Genomic DNA, 17,609 nt, shown 5'->3' on the forward strand with positions numbered 1-17,609 from the left:
AGACTCCCCATGTACAGACTGCCTCCGTTATGCTCTATACTGCCTGTATTTGTGCCGTCCTGACTGAGTTGCAGCTTACAAGCTACCTACACTCAAGGGCCAGCATGTGTGCAGTCCTTCTTACAGCCTCAGAGTCTTAGTGTCGGTCACTGGTGTGTCCTGGTGAGATCCCATAACCCTTTGGACACCCTTTTCAGGGCTAACGTTTTTTCCAGCAGCTCGTGCAGAGCAACCCCAATTAGATTAGCTCCTAAAATGTTTTTTAATCATTTTATTTTTTAACCCAGGTTGCAATGATCAATTTCCTGCAAATACTCCTAAAATTGGGGCACTGTAGAGCACTGAGTTTGGTCGGGAGCTGGGTAAGGGGAGCCAAACGCAGATCACAGAAGCGGGTACCGGTTTCAGTCTGGAGTCTGGACCACCATACGACCATTCAGCCTGAGGCCAGAGCTCGTGTGGGAGGACACAGCTCTCCCAGATTAACCACAACAAGCAGACCCCATTTTAATCTGCTCCTGCTGCTGATTACAGTGTCGTGATCTAGCTGACCTATCAAGAGACAAACATTGCCCCAGCAATCTCACAGCAATCTATCAAAGCTAATAATAATAAATACCAAAAAACCAAAGATGATTACATGGACAGTAGGGCTGCATGATGAGGAAAACGTGCAGTATGCGATAATGCTGTTGAATATTGCGATGACTATACGGCCTGTGATAAATAAACAAATATTGAAGTGTGCCCACCTTCTGCTTTAGGTGCACTGCTGACATTGACCCCAGACAATAGCCTAGAATAGCCTATGCCCACTGAAGAAATATTATTTTTATTTTTTAATACATTATCTCCAACATGCTTTTATTAAACAAATTGCACATAAACAGCCAATCAATTTAACAGAAAATCTATTTGAACAAATACTATTCAAGCAGGCTTTTGCGATATGTTCGTTTATCTCGCATGTTCATATCTTGATGACAGTAAATATGATATATCTAATAGAAAGAGCAGAGTTTTGCCCGTCGCACTGCCACTGCGATATTGTAATCTGTGGAGCATAACGAGGGCTCTTTACAGTGCACTATGGACTGCGCAGGAATGGAAAGATCTCCGTGACGACGCCATTGCGGGAGATCAAACTGGGTTGACATTACACCGCGAGGCCGGAGCCGTTATTAACTGGCTGGCTGCCCGGCTGTCTGTCTTCACATGTCAATCAATGAGAGTAACCTTGGCGTGACAGCCTCGGAGCGCGCCGGCCCCTGGGTGCCAACGCGATCATCCGACAGCCCATCAGCCCGGTCCCGCTTACCGGGGCCCGGCTCAATACGGCCAATTACAACACGAGGACATCAGGCACACGCACAGCGCACACACACAGCGCACCGCGCGCACAGGAAAACACACTTACGCTCCGATCAATCCCACCCCTCAGCTACTGCCAGGTCATCAATACCATCAAGCGCTGGAAACATAGTACTGCCAGACTGAGACCTTAGCCACTACAACCTTCACTTTAAATGGTTAAATTACACATCGTTTACGGTCACTTGTTAATCGAATTCTGATTTCATCTAATTTCATTATCAATTTTTTAATGTACTTGAGTGTTCCTATATATATTAGTTTAAATTGAAATGTTTTTCAGTTTGACCTCTATACTTTCATTTCCATCCTTTTATTGGTTGTAGTCGCCGCACTATTCAATTCTAGTGACACAAACGGTTTCATATATGCTAGATTTCATGTATACCAGAAATACAGTTATTACGATTATGTGAGAAGCAGAAATAATGAATAATGTATATAAAATGTGAGGTGTGTGGAAATTTACAGTTTCTTCAAAGAGAAGAGAAGACACTGATTTACGTCCGTCCGTTGTCTCAAATAATAATTTAAAATATTTAATGGCCATTCAAATACAATCATTTCCATTATTTATGCACAAATAAAATGACTTTCTTCAGATTTTAAAAACACTTCATTCCAGATCATTTGATGAATTTCAAAGCATTCAGATATCTCCCAAGAGGGGAGGGGGGTGGTGGCAAGAATAAAGAAAGCAATATATCTGAAAGCAATACCTGAAATATTTGTCATTTCACCTCTTTCGTCTATTCAAATACACCATCATCAGCCAGTAGTTCCACCCACTGCGAGGCTTGTAAATGATATTGGAATAGGTATGATGTTATTTGAGATATTTTTATCCCTAACCTCCACGTGAGAGTATGGGGACTGGCATTTAGAAAGAGTATTGATTTAGAAACAGTGTAATATTTCAAATGAAGGTATTTGTTCCATTTAACAATTACTTGCATGCCTCAAATAAAAGGAATCGGTCTTCCCTGGTTTATGAGGGAATAACTGAAACACACAAAGCAAATATTTGATATGTAAATTATTTGATTAATATTAGTATCGGTTCCAGGTCTGCAGCGAGCATATTAAAATAAAACGGTTTGAAGGGAAATTGAGAATGATTTAATATATGGGCGAGAGTCCGATGCCATATTATGTGGAACTGCAATTTTTTGACACAAGCTCTGGTATAGTAAAGCAGGGATTCTGGGTCAGTTTTTACAAACCATCTGACGAGAACCAAAAGAGGGCCTTCATGGATTATTATGATTTCCCTGAAATGACATGAAATGATAAAATTACGTGTTCAGTTATTCGCTAAATTGTTCAATGATTCATGCGTTTGATTTCTGCGACGGTATATTTGGGTGGAACGTCCGATCGCCCTGCGAGAGGTGTGATGTCAGGGGGCTGGGCGTTCATCCAGCTGTGCGGAGCGGTTGCGGGCAGCAGGCACTAGCATCCGGATCGCCGGGGTCCCAACCTGGACGGTCCCAGAGGCAGGGCCTCAGATTTGGGCCAGGTCACTGAACAGCGCTGATCCGGTCGCTGTGAGTTATCGCGGTCGAGCGTGACGTGCTGTATGGCTGCCGTTATTGGTGAACACAGCACAGCGTTTCTCCTGCACATCGGTGACGGAGGAGAAAATGAACGCAGTGGAAGTTCAGTTTAATTACATTTCATTTGTACAGAGCTTTTCACAGCAGACAGACCCAAAGATGCTTTACATAGTAACAGAAGGGAAGAAAAATGGGAAATACCAGCCCTGAGCCCCCAAATAGCATGAGGCCTCCCTAGTGGGAGAAACACCCTCAAACTCTCCGATGGGAAGAAATTTTGAGAGGAACCTGGCTATAGTGGGCGCCCATCCTCCGCTGGCCTATCATTGGCTGTATAGGGAAACTGAAGTGACGTGGTGGGCAGGAACAGCAGAACTGTGCTAATGAAAGGCTTTACGAGACCAGGAGCTGGGTCTACATCACAGCACCACCACCTGCGGTCACGTTCAGTAACCACGGTTTCAGCTTTGATTGACAGGGGGTCTCTGGGCAGCCTTTGATCACAGGAGGAGGGGCAAGAAAAAAATATAAATAAAAAAATAAAAAAATAAATAAATAAATAAAATAAAATAAATCACTGTCATCAGCGATTTTGATTGGGTCTCCAATTCCTCCCCGGCTCGTTTCCGCCTCACCCCACGGCTGGCACGGTCCCATTCTGTCTCAGTTCATCCGCAGCAATTTCAAAACCCGCCAATTACAATTTCTTTGTTCACTTGACACAATTCCTTTCTTTCGGTTTCATTAACCGCGTACAGAACGGACACACTGGTTCACAAAAGGCATCGCGGGAGCTCCAATACACCGCGAGACTGACAGCAGAAATCGAGTTACAGCGCAAGGGGAACGCCAGCGTACGGACACGTTTAGGAGTCATCATTTTCCACTGCGCCATCTCTCTCGGGCTTTCGAGTTTCACAACGCAGTTCCCTCCGTCGGCCAACTCTGAGGGTGATGAAGCCACCGCTGTACTCGCCCGAGCAGTCCCCTCAGAGGGCCGGCGATCAGCCACCTCCACACCCCGGCGCAAACCCTCCAGTAACACTGAGGATTAAAGCGCCGTGGGGCTCAGATTAAAAGCGCCACTCTGCGGGCAGGCACTCGTCTCGCACGGTGCGAGTCTTCATTTTTTCCGATCTTCATTTGTCTCTTTTTCTCCTCCTCTGGAAGGGAAGCCGAGGGCAGGGCGGAGGAGAAGCTCTTTCTCCTCCTCTGGAAGGGAAGCCGAGGGCAGGGCGGAGGAGAAGCTCTTTCTCCTCCTCTGGAAGTGAAGCCGAGGGCAGGGCGGAGGAGAAGCTCTTTCTCCTCCTCTGGAAGTGAAGCCGAGGGCACGGCGGAGGAGAAGCTCTTTCTCCTCCTCTGGAAGGGAAGCCGAGGGCACGGCGGAGGAGAAGCTCTTTCTCCTCCTCTGGAAGGGAAGCCGAGGGCACGGCGGAGGAGAAGCTCTTTCTCTTCCTCTGGAAGGGAAGCCGAGGGCACGGCGGAGGAGAAGCTCTTTCTCCTCCTCTGGAAGGGAAGCCGAGGGCAGGGCGGAGGAGAAGCTCTTTCTCCTCCTCTGGAAGGGAAGCCGAGGGCACGGCGGAGGAGAAGCTCTTTCTCCTCCTCTGGAAGGGAAGCCGAGGGCAGGGCGGAGGAGAAGCTCTTTCTCCTCCTCTGGAAGGGAAGCCGAGGGCACGGCAGAGGAGAAGCTCTTTCTCCTCCTCTGGAAGGGAAGCCGAGGGCAGGGCGGAGGAGAAACTCTTTCTCCGTCCTCCTGGAGCGCTCGGAAGCGATCGCTCGCTCTTGGCTCCGCTTACGCTCCATGCCAAACGGGCGACCCAAAACAGCCAGCCAGCCCAACTGCTTTCTCCTTTCCTACCACTTTCTCCCATAAGCCTAGCCATGTCCTGCCAGCCAAACTGAACCACTGGGGCTGGAGCAAAACTGAACCTGAGCAGAGCAACCGCACATAATATACTGTACTACACTACATTACAACCACATTACACTACATTTTAAACATTCAACACTGGCACTAATGTCACTGGTTTTCAGCTCTAACATTAAACGTTGCAGCAGGGGCTGGAGTTGGGTATTGTGTACATGTGTGCATAGCACCCATTGCAGTGAATACGACTTGCATGTGTTCATACAGCCTCATAGAGTCCCTTCTCCATGCTCACCCCCACCCCACCCCAGCCCACCCCACCCCACCCTACCCCGGTCCGCACCTCACCTGTAGGACCACGGAACTGTGGGTATTGCTGGTGAAGAACCTGGTGTTCCCCGTCTTGGATGCCTGCAGGTGCGCGGACACGCCCATATCGCTGCTCCCCAAAGACACTTTCATATGAGGGTCGTCCTCTTCCACCAGGGATCTGCGGGGGGCGGGGGGAGAGGAGACAGGTAGGCCCAAGGCAGGATAACATCCACACTGTTCACTCAGCAAACAGAGACGGCTAGGCCCAAGGCAGGATAACATCCACACTGTTCACTCAGCAAACAGAGACGGCTAGGCCCAAGGCAGGAGAACATCCACACTGTTCACTCAGCAAACAGAGACGGCTAGGCCCAAGGCAGGAGAACATCCACACTGTTCACTCAGCAAACAGAGACGGCTAGTCCCAAGGCAGGAGAACATCCACACTGTTCACTCAGCAAACAGAGACGGCTAGGCCCAAGGCAGGAGAACATCCACACTGTTCACTCAGCAAACAGAGACGGGGGCTCTGGCTCCTCCCGACACCACCATGCAGCCCCGTAACATCACAGACGTCACTCTGATCTTAGCACAGCCGTCACAATGACCAGGAGATGCATTTACTGTACCTCCACCAGTTTAATTTGGCTTAGATGTCACCTCCCTGACCTGGCAATTAACGCAGACGTACCCTCAAACCTGTTAAACGTGTGGACAGCTTATGACAACATGAACTTCATGTCTACGCGCTGGAAAAGACATCAGACTACACAGAAGACGAATACTCCAGGGCTACAGGGCACTCTAGCATTGTCATATTTCAATGGCAGTCTGCGCTTTCCAATGCGAGGCCACAGCCATGCAGCGTAGAGACAAGCAAATGACTAAGCATTTCCAGAGCACAACACATCTTCACAAAGGGAAATGGCACTGATATCGACTTTATTACAGGTAGTCTTCCGTCTAGACATCTAAACAAAGATGAACACTTTCATACTTAACCCTTTCAGTCCCAAGCCCAATATGAAGTGGCTCCACCCAAATCCAAAAGGGGTTCGGCTTTGGTTGTTTGGTTTAGGATTTTCATAGGGGCTCAAAACAACACTATAGCAGTCATTTTGAATGGTTGAAAAGGTATAAGGCCTAGTGCCATATAGCACTCTTGGAACTTAAAGGGTTAAAACTGTTAAAATGATTTAGGAAACATACATCCATTTAGCTTTAGTAACTTCTACAAACAAGAGGAAAGGTTTTTTTTTCTTTGTTTTTATCTACTGCATCGTGCTCAAGTTCAATCTCTGCAACAACTGGACAATCATAATTAAATCAACAAATTTAATATTGCTGAGAACAACTTAGAAGTACCTTAGAAGGCAGTGCCTGCCTTAGCAAAACACATTTCATCAAAAGTAAGCTACATGCAGGAATGTGATTATCACCAGTCAGTGCAACAGCAAAATAAGGGAGTAGGCCTGGATCTGAACCCTGATAAATAGTGAACATTATTTTACCTTAGCACTGCTGTTTCTCACGTTCCTCCATGAAATCCCTACTGTTGTAAGCACCCATTAAGAGCCCATAAAACAATGTATAAATTTACACCATTACAGAAAGTAGGATTTAAATATCATCTCCGTATTTAATGGAATATGTAAGCAGCAAGTCATGAGGACATATGTGGACTATATATTAAATATGGAGAAACTTGGTATGCTACTGGTTTTTCAAACAAGAGACTACTTGTACAAAGTAATTATTTAAACAATTTCAACTGCTCACTCAGCATCTTAACTCCAAATATTTTTTCCAAAGAAAAACAAAACTGGAGAAGAATGGGACAAAACGATACTTTCAGTGGAAGTGTTGAATAAAAAGATTTTTTTTTATCCTGCAGAAAAATCGATTAGAGGAAGGAAGGAATGTTTCCTTGCGAAGAAAAGCAGCATAAGAGCCTTCAGTGTCAGTTACACTACTCTACATCAACGTCAGGGAGGGTACACGGCTTATACACACCACTTCATAACTGCAGCTCAAAGGAGAAAACCAGAGTCAAACCACGTGTGTTTACGGAGGTGGGCGAGAAGGGGCTGAAGAGATAATGGCGTATGCTAACAAAGGTTAAGGAGGAAAGAAATCATTCAGGAATGGACAACAGTCTCAACTGACGAAACTAAAACGTTTACATACAAATATAATTAAGACCACATACACATAAAGAGAGAAAGGTCAAATGAAAATGTGAACATGGGGGGGGGGGGGGGGGGTTGCATTTCAATTTAATGGAGAATTAATAGAAAATTAAAGCAACTATTGTATTTTTGTGCGCTTGTGGACCAAACGTAGTCCTGAAAGGGCTGTGTGTATAGTCGCTCTTGCTTCAATGGCCCATTTAGCTAATTTTCTATATTACAAATTTCTGCAAAAAATACACTGTGGTGAAGTGGGTATGCTTCTGTGCTGTGAGTTATTGGGTAACAAAGCAAATGATTGTGTCAATTATGCAATTAAGAGCCATGTTTCAAGCACGCCACACTGCTGGTTTACAAGCATCAGCTCTCCAGGCTGCTAAATCATATGGACGTGTGTACAGTAAATAGTGGACGCATTGATTAGCAGGAGGCATCCATATCATAAAATTATCCGCAGAGATAATTCGGAAAAATAACGCTCGCGAACAGCCAGCCGGGATTATAAACGACCCTCCGGGAGCTGGGTCTGACACCTCTGATTGGGTTAAGTCTCATAGGTTTAATTATTCCAATTAGGTACAAATTTGATGGAGCGCAGAGCGGGGTGGGAGCTTAGCGGCAGACCGGTGATGCGAGCCAGTAACGGCGGCAGTGTACAGCAGGGCACAGATGCCAACGCAGGCCCCGCCCGCGACCATCAGCGGCCCTGACACCAACAGATGAACTGCACACAAACCCGGAGCGCTCATTTTAATGAAGCTTGTCCAATTTATGCACGGCGCAATTGAAATGAATGACAAACCGGGCCCGGTTACAGTGCCGAGGCAGGGCACTGTGTGCAGAGAGGGAAATCCTTTTAGATTTAACATGCCGTGTTTCTGCAGACAGAAGGGGGGGGGGGGGGGGGGTCGATGTTAACTTAATGCTCCGAGGCGACTGGAACAGTATCGGTCGGCACCACACGCTGACCATGAACAATGCCGAGAGAACGTTTCTTAACTCAGGTCACTTCACAGAACTCACCCTCTCCTACAAGAGAAAGTTGGCACAGACACACAAAAATATTAATATTTCACCAGTATTGTAGATTGCCATTACATTTTGTCTAAGGTAAAGAAAGTCTTTCTTCAATTATAATATTCTATAAATAATATTCCTCCACTACGCACTCAAGTATGTAAAGATATTTGCGCAAAAAGAAAAAACACAGGAGGACTCTTTTAGTTAAATGGGCAAATGGCAGCTTAGATATAGACTGGCCGGCAATATGTCCCCCCCCCCCCCAGAAGCGCAAATACGATTTCACGAGATCCAATTTCATTTTTATTTATTTTTTCTAGTAAATGGATTCAATTTCATTCATGTCAGTCAGAGAAAAACTTTATCGTCTCTCCTGTTCATTTAATCTCATTGCCGGAGATTGCATTTCCAACACGGGTCTTGTCGGGGCGGGGTGGCGGAGGTTAGACAGCAGATTTCTTTATAAAAAAACCGTACGTCCTCTCGGCAGAGGCCGGGTCAGGGACTACACTAGATGAGTGCGTTCGGGAGACGTGAGGGGTGTTCGTGAGGATGGGGGTGGGACACACGGACACAGGACAGACAGCTTTGTCCATTTACCCAGTCGTGTGGCATGGCGGCGCCGCGGTGAGCGGGGAGTGGGCCGTCCAAACCACAAAGGAATGATGGTGGCTGTCGGAACGGAAAAACAAAAACAAAAACAAAAAAAACAACAGCAGCAATATTCCAGCGTCAGTCAAGAGCCCGTCCCTCCACATCAATAACACAAACACAAACACGCACAGACGGATGGCGTTGGAGGAGGTTCTCCGGGATGAAAAGCTGAGGTGGGTGTTTACCGAAAGGGCGCACTCAAACAATACGGATGTGGAAGGAAAACAGAGAGAGCTCACACACTCACACTCACACTCACACTCACACTCACACTCACACTCACACTCACACTCACACTCACACTCACACTCACACTCACACAGCCTGATGGTCGATGCTGCAGCAAATATCAGCAGCAGACCATGGCAGGCTACGCGGGTGATAGAGTGAAACTGACACGGGCTCCTCACGACCGACACGCTGAGATGATATGGCAACCCTTCTCCGTCTCCCAACTGAAAGTCTGGATTACAGAGGCACGGCTGGGGGCAGATTAAGGCTCCACTCAGGGGGGAACCACATCCTCTGATCCTGATCACCAGAAGATAAGCATGCTGGCAGGTAAGCAGCTTTTCCTATGGGACCCCTTTCAAGAACGGGGAAAGGCATCACTTTAAATATCACTGAGCAACTCCCAAAGCCCCTTAGAACTCATGAACCGGTGACCAAGGTCACAAGCTGAAATGCCAATGACTTGTGCCACACTGCCCACCAATCAGAGCGGGGTCCTTGTCTGATGTCATCAGGTCACCTGCCAGGTCCAACTGGGTGCATGAGACCAAAGCTAACGCACGTCTCCAGTCACCACAGAGCATGAACGCAGTGGACGCGTTTGCTCCAGACATGAGACTGCAGGCGTTTCAGCGCATCACTTCCAGCACAGAGAGGAAACAGACAGGCTGGCGGGGCGAAGGAAACATCCGTCAGCCTGCGGACTGAAGCTAGAGCGTTCAGGTCACGCGAACGGACGCACGGGCGTGTGCTGCTGTGGTTGCCATGGAGAGGAGTCTCGGTGAGGCTCGGTGGTCTCCAGGGAGACAGGATTACTCCCAGTCATATTTGGACAGCTCAAAAAAAAGTCTGTGTTGAAACGGATACGGTTAGCTACAGCCGCAATGTATCGATACAGCCAGACAAAAAATGACTACAAGACGTACAGACATACGGCCAGAAGGACAGGGCTATGGCTTTCAACAAACGCCTTCAGCAGAATCACTTCATTTCAATCAACATTCCTTTCTCACGGCCTGAAAACAGTGTCTTGGACAGTTACTGAAGGAATACTTAACACATTTCATTCAGTCATTCATTCATTCATTCATTATCATCCCGCTTATCCTGAACAGGGTCGCAGGGGGGCTGGAGCCTATTCCAGCATACATTGGGTGAAAGGCAGGAATACACCCTGGACGGGTCGCCAGTCCATCGCAGGGCACGCACACCATTCACTCACACACTCATACCCAGGGGCAATTAGACTCTCCAATCAGCCTAACCTGCATATCTTTGGACTATGGGAGGAAACCGGAGTACCCGGAGGAAACCCACGCGAACACGGGGAGAACATGTAAACTCCACACAGAGAGGCCCCAGCCGACCGGGATTCGAACCCAGGACCTCCTTACTGTGAGGCGGCAGTGCTACCCACTGCACCATCCGTGCCGCCCCTTATTACATTTGTTAAACTGAATTTGTTTTTGCCATGGTGATGAATCCTAATAACTTTTTTTAATGGGAACATGTTTTGCAATTAAACTTTCAAAATACATTTTAGTAGAAGACATATGGCAAGGAAGGTCATAACAGTTATGCAGCCCAATTTCTCCCAAAAATGTTGTACTGTAAAACGATGCCAATACTGCATCCTCATCAAGACACCGGTTAAAACCCATTATTAAGAGAATACAACATTTCAGTCTACCTGAATCACCGTAATTAGCCAATTAACACCATTTCAGCAGAAGCATAGCAGGTGGCAACTGGAATATAAGCTTGTTCTCCAACTGGTTGCTTCATCCTTACAATTACAGAGTATAAAGTATTCTGTTAAAGCACCAATTTTTTGATTGCACTAAACTATTTATGAGTTATGCTTCTCGATTATTAAGCATTCAGAAACAGAAAGAGCAGCAACAGAGGGAAGGGCTTGGTAGGCTACAGAGTGGAAAGATATTAGCACTCAGAGTACTTTTTGTCAATTTTGTTGAATAACTGGTCATTTCTTATGCTTGAAGTTTTTATTGACTTCACCATTTCCTCTTAAGAAATGTGCATTCATTGTAGCGGTTATTTTAAATATGAACCTTCATTCACTTTTAGTTCATTAACCAGTCGTTTTAATATTTGTTATTCATTCAAAGGATTGAATTACATTATTTATTGATTTATTTTCGCAAATGCTTAGCCTGTATTATTCCTCATTGTAACTTGTGAAAACCGCAGTAAAAATGGACAAGCTTTTCTTTGAAGAACAGTTGGGAACCAAATGCTAGAATATGAGAATTAACGCATCGCAAACCTCGTTTGAAAGCCTATGCGGGACTTCAGAAATCCGGCTGAGAAACCAGTCAGACTAGTGCCCCAATTAATATTAATACTAAAAATCTTCAGCTCACAGCGCAAGCCTACATCTCCGACACTTACTTTCCATTACATGAATACTGTAAAATGGCAGAGATTTAACAAGGACATGCTAATTTAGATATAGCCTTTATGCATTTAAGTTTCAAATGCTGTGCACAATGTATGAACAAATGAGCTTAGCAGAATTTCAGAGTTGAAACCGCATTCACCTCAGGCTTGAATTTCACACGCTTTCATTTTTGATTATGCAATTTTTGATTATGTAAATGCTGAATATTCATTCATGCTTCCGCCATTTAAAACAAGGTCATATTTTCCCCTTATTTTAACAAGCCCAGTTACTAAATTGTTCCCTTGTGTCGCATACTTTTGTCTCAAACCTTAATCTTTTTTCAGACAATACTTTGGAGGGGACCGACGACATGGTTCATCTGGCGAGGTGGAGACCAATCTGCAACACCACTCAGGAGGCCAACCTAAGTCGGTCTACGCCCCATAGGACTAAAATGACTGACTACAAACCCAAACAAATTCTCACTCTAGCCTCACTGAGCTCACTCACTGAGTAATACCACTACAAATGAGTTCACATAGATCAACCACCAGATATTGCCCAGGATATACATTCACAGCACTCCCTCCACTTCTCCCCCATTCCACATGGTGCAGATCCAGGTAAAAGCAGCAGGCTAGTCTAGCAACAGTACACTGCTTAATCATATTCAGCCTATTAGCAAGGAGTCTACTTCAGTTCTACTTCAGATTTTTCATTTTTTTTTTGAAGACGTTTGAAAAAGTAAAGTCAAGAAATAAATGGAGAAGACATTGCAGGCTATCTTTGCCCACAACGCTGATGGGTTGTTCACGATGATCATCCACTCCTTTTCTTATCATTGGCCTAAACTGTAGTATGCCAAAAACAGAAGGTTTATGGACTGAATAACATATGGGTGCCAAAATCCAGTCCTGGGGGGCTACAGTGTCTGCTGGGTTTGTGTGTATCAGCATGAGTGAACACTTTAAATAATTGCCTGTGTCCGAAATGGCCCACTATTCACTAATTATTCATCCCTAACTTGTGAATGGCCATATTGTTCGCTATGTAGTTTAGCAAATAAACAGTGAATTCGGACATCAGACATCATCTTTTGCAATCGAAAAAGCGTCATCAAGTAGGCTACGCTGCGGCATATAGACACAAAACCATTAACAAACATGCCTCATAGCCAGTTCTTAAAACATTACTCCAGAGATTAGTAATTAACATTTGTATCTTTACGAATATTTATACATTGTCAAACCAGAAACTACATGGCCTTGTGTGTGGGACATGTAAAATAACACATTTTCACCGAGTAAACGTCTACCGCACATCCCCCCAGACATTTATATCCGAAAATTGAACAGAACAATAGATAGACTGGATGCAACCTACTCGTTCGTTACAAATAACGTTCATGTCAACAATAAAACATTATAGCGTTTTAGATAGCTAACAAACAGTGCCACTTACTGGGCGAACAGAGTTTGGGATAATTGAATAATGAATACAGTAGCTATGTTAGGGTAGTTATTATATTCAATTGAAACGTATTTATCATCAACGTGGCAAAACCCCAGAAGTTTAATATGAACTGCTCCTGGACCGCGCCATCGCCTCACAGCTTAAAATGAGAATGAAAAAAGGTTTGTGTATAATAAAGTTATATTTGTTATAGAGTTAATGCTGGTCGCAAATCATTGTAGTTCGTATCTACCTTTCTAATGACCATTGCGGGATATTTCTAGTGGGATATTTCAAACTGTGAGTTAAAATTGTGTTTTTATTCGGACACTAGAACAAAATGGCTGACGGCCAATCTAGTTTACTAGTTCTTGAATAGTGAGCCAATTCGGACACAGCCATTGATCGTCTAAGTAACTGAATCCACACACTTTGTTCTCAAGGCCTTAAATGCCTGCTGATTGACAGGAAACCGAAACTACCTGGAGACAATGCATCTCTCCTGGACTGGAGTTTTGTACAACAAGAAAAACATTTTTTTCATGGATATTAAGGAATTTCAATTTAAAGTATACAGCACTGGAGAAACTGTTGTAATAGCAGAGTGTTGAGCACTATTACACCAAAAGAGATTTGAAAACGTTGGCGGGTCATGTTTTTTAATTTATGTAATTTATCTTGGAGATTTACGGTGTTCTATTTCAGGTACACTTCTCTCATATGATCAATTTACAATCCAATGCCTCATTCAAAACAGAAAATAGACATAGGGATATTAAATAACCTATTAAAAACAGAAAAGTAGCTCAAGAAAAACGGCTTAAGAGTCGTAAATTCTTGAAACTACCATTGGCAAAGCCGATTAAGCTACACCTACCATTTTACGCCACCTTTATTTACATTCTGAAAACCATTTCTGATGGACTCTGCTACCGCCTTGTTTTCCTTGGAAAAATGCCTTTTGTTTACTTTCTTTAATTGAACCCAATAAATATGACTGATAGCTGTACTGCACACCTTCCAGAAGAGATTGCTGAGCTTCTATGACTAATTACCATACCCTGCATATGCCATCCAAAGATATTGCAGCTAAAGCTACTTCATCTAAATGCAAGCTGCCATATTAAAATTACAACAAGGTAGAGTGAGTGTCCTAAGTCTTGGCACACACAAATTAAACAGGATTTCAGAGCAGTGTAAATACATCTAAGAAAACACAAAACCAAAGTGCCTCATGATAAAAAAGAAAAGAGGGCACCCAACCCCTGCAAACAGGGATTGTAAAAGTCCCACAATGCATTTTTGTTCACACAATGAATACATGAGGAGGGTTGGGGTATGATTAATCTCGGTGGAGATTAAGCTGAGGTAAGAATAAAACATTTTTATTAATATGGCAAAAATAGATTATCAGGTGTCCTGTCATAGAATGAGTCACAACATCACACTGAAAATGTGCTTCTAATAATTCAGTGCCTTATCAATATGGACAAAGAGAAATGTTGCTTAAATTCTTCATGCCCTACCAAAACCACCTTCAAGCTGAATTTACTGAGGTGCAAATACACATTTTATTATTACAGCAAATTCGGGAGAAAATATACATTCCCTCATATGATGAATAAACAGATTGATTCTGATGCCTAAGTCCATGCCTGAATCATATATGTATAAGTGCCAACAACACACATTATTACATAATCATACTGTACGGGAAGAGTGTTTTTTTTTGTTAATTCAGACAATTGTATCTGTGTCTATCTTACAGAAGCAGGCTGCTGACTGGTACCACGCATGTGCTTGGGGAAGGAGAAAGGCCTGGACATGTAGTGGATCAATTAGAGATAATTACCATATCGTTTGACGATGACCAGCACTCAATTAGCTGGAAGGTTAGGGAATAAATAACCTTTACCTGCCTCTTTGGGGAGATGAGCATTGGAGAGTAATATGAGCCATTAAAACCATAGTCATAGGGCAGGGTCAGCGTAAATTATGACATTTAAAAAAATAATAAAAAGCACAGATAATGTCAGTATCGACATGCTACGCACGTTCACATGCACTGCAATATTCTGCAACGTGTCCGGATACCCAGTGAGCAACAGCCGGAATACAGACGTCCTAAGGGGTGGAAATCTTGGTTGAGCTACATTTAGACATGAACGGACAAGGTTATTAATACGTTATAGCTCAAATTTTACCTGGACATAGCCTGGCTACCTCCCACGTCGGCTAGGAAACTTTTACTTTTCAACCAAATGTTAGACAGCATTCAATTGATTTTTTGGAATGAAATAATTAAAAATATGACCAAACAAGGAGGCCGTTCAGAAAACACAAAAAATTACATAGGTAAATATTCTGTACGCTACACTATGCATACTTCTAATGAGCATTCTAGTCAGCACTTAATATCTTAAAATAATCCAATGAAATAAATTTACTATCACAATGCTAAAAACTACAGCAGGGGCCCAACTAACCAGAAGAGCTGCCATTTGGGGAACGAGGACGAACCGTGCCAGCAGACACCTTCCTTCCCACCCTCTGCGACGCAGTGGCCTACTGAAGGTCGTGCCATGGGAAGCTTAGCAGCACTCGTTTTATGTTAATGAGGTCACCTATGCAGCAACAGCTCAATTATAAAGAAAGGGAACAATTCATTTGGATGTTATTACTGTGCGACAGGTCACAAGCAAAATTTTAGGACCATCTGAACAGTTATATAGGTGTCAAAAAATTAATAAAAATGCCATGAGAGAATCAAATCAAACACAAATACATTTTAAATACTAGCCTACTATGAGGAGCTTCCCAAGATAGACTAATCTCTGTACACGTGCACTGTAACAGCCTTGAAAGTGTCACAAGAAATGATAAGTACATCTAAATGGATTTTTTTTCTTTTTTCTTTAAAAAAAAAAAAATCAAAGGTAACTTATATGCCACTTGCCAACCTCAACCAGAGGTATGTCAATAATTGTATTCTCCGCTACATTTTCAATTACCAAAATTATCATTCCAAAGCGCCACGATGACACACTTGCAGGATTATATGGGCATTGTGTCATTAGGCTGAGCAGAGCATTTCTGTCTCATAAATCGTGTAAGTGTGAATGTTAATGAATAAATCAACAGCCTCAGGGCAGCAAAGAAATCTAAAAGCCCATTAAAAAAAAAAAAAGAAACAAAGAAATGCAGCTCTCACCCTCAGATAATTCCACAGCACTTACGGATAACGGTTACTGGAAGGAAATTAAAGTGCAGAGTAACTACTCCCACTGTTACCAAGCCGGTCTGTGATTACACTTAAGTAAAACTGAATAATGCTGCATGCCCTGGTTTGTGTGGATGAAATGTTATTAAGGGACACAAGGAGGGAGTGTGATAAGCACTGGCTCCCTCTTCCTCTTGGCCACGGTCTGGCTTCAGACACATTGAAAAGATGAGCGTTTCTTTGAAGCGATGAGTCACTGGTTAATCTCCGAGAGCTGCTAATAATGCAAGTATTATTAAAATAATTGTTATGAATTCCAGGTTACGTAAGGTGTGAATGTTTGGGAGACCATACAATCTGCTCTGCCAGCACTCAGGACGAAGATAAATCCGTGATGCTCAGATTAAACCTGGACTTCTCGCGCTCAAGGAAGGGAGTGAAGACTTACTGCAGAAACACTCCGCAACAGAAGAGTGTAGTCCATAACCGTTTCATTAACACACATCATTGAGAGGCCAATTTTGTCGGCTTCCTTTTTTTTTTTTTTTACATTATTTTGTGAATGAAGTGTATAGAGACGGGAGGGGATTTGGGTGGTTTTAATTAAAAACTGATTGCAAGATTAGTAATTTTTTCATATAACTAAACACATCTGATTATTAAGAAAAAAAAAAAAGAAAAGTGTAGCCAACTGGATTGGTAAGAAGTTAAAAAGTGCAACAGAATGCTAAAAATAGAACCTTCGTGTTTGCAGAACATCTGTGCCAACTGAATTGGCTTCCTGAGCCGTCACCCTCTCTGCTGACGGGCTAACTCACCCAGTGGATACCTGGGCATGACAGCATGTTGATTTATTTTCTAAATAAACAGGAAATTAGATGTGTGACAATCCTCTGAAAATGGCGGAAATGATGCTGACATCATTTAGCATTAGCAAGGTACAAATGTAGCTTGAAGGTAAAAAAAAAAGAAACATTTATAGGAGGGGGGGGGGGGGGGTGTATTGGTCTAATGACATACTGCCAGTCAGAAAGTAAAGTCTGAGGCTAAACATTTAAATTACCCTAACCTGACTTTTTTTTTTTTAAATTACCTTGGGCCTTCTTGCTAAAAGGGTGCCTTGTCCTCTAAAATTCACTACAGTATATTATCATTTACTCTGGAGTTTCATATCAACTGGCATGCATACCGAAAAACAAGGAAGTGGCTTCACCTTAAGTTAACCCTTTCTGGTATCCTTGACTCTTCAAAGCATGCAAACTCATTTCACTCTATGTATGCACGCACAAATAAAACATACACAGAACAGACTATAGCCTAAAGTCAATCAACA

General features: G+C 43.6%; 1 protein-coding gene across 5 annotated transcripts in view; it reads right to left on the reverse strand.

Moving 5' to 3' along the window:
* The window catches only part of LOC133124200 (kelch-like protein 13), an 80,339-nt gene that overhangs the window by 27,436 nt on the left and 35,294 nt on the right, over positions 1-17,609 (reverse strand). For all 5 annotated transcript variants that reach the window (XM_061235179.1, XM_061235181.1, XM_061235182.1 and 2 more), the window contains one exon: positions 5,143-5,284. In XM_061235179.1, the coding sequence (XP_061091163.1) occupies positions 5,143-5,284 (142 nt within the window). The remainder of the gene's footprint in view (positions 1-5,142; positions 5,285-17,609) is intronic.

This window comes from Conger conger, chromosome 3 (genome assembly GCF_963514075.1).
Source record: "Conger conger chromosome 3, fConCon1.1, whole genome shotgun sequence".
NCBI classification, from domain to species: Eukaryota; Metazoa; Chordata; class Actinopteri; order Anguilliformes; family Congridae; genus Conger; species Conger conger.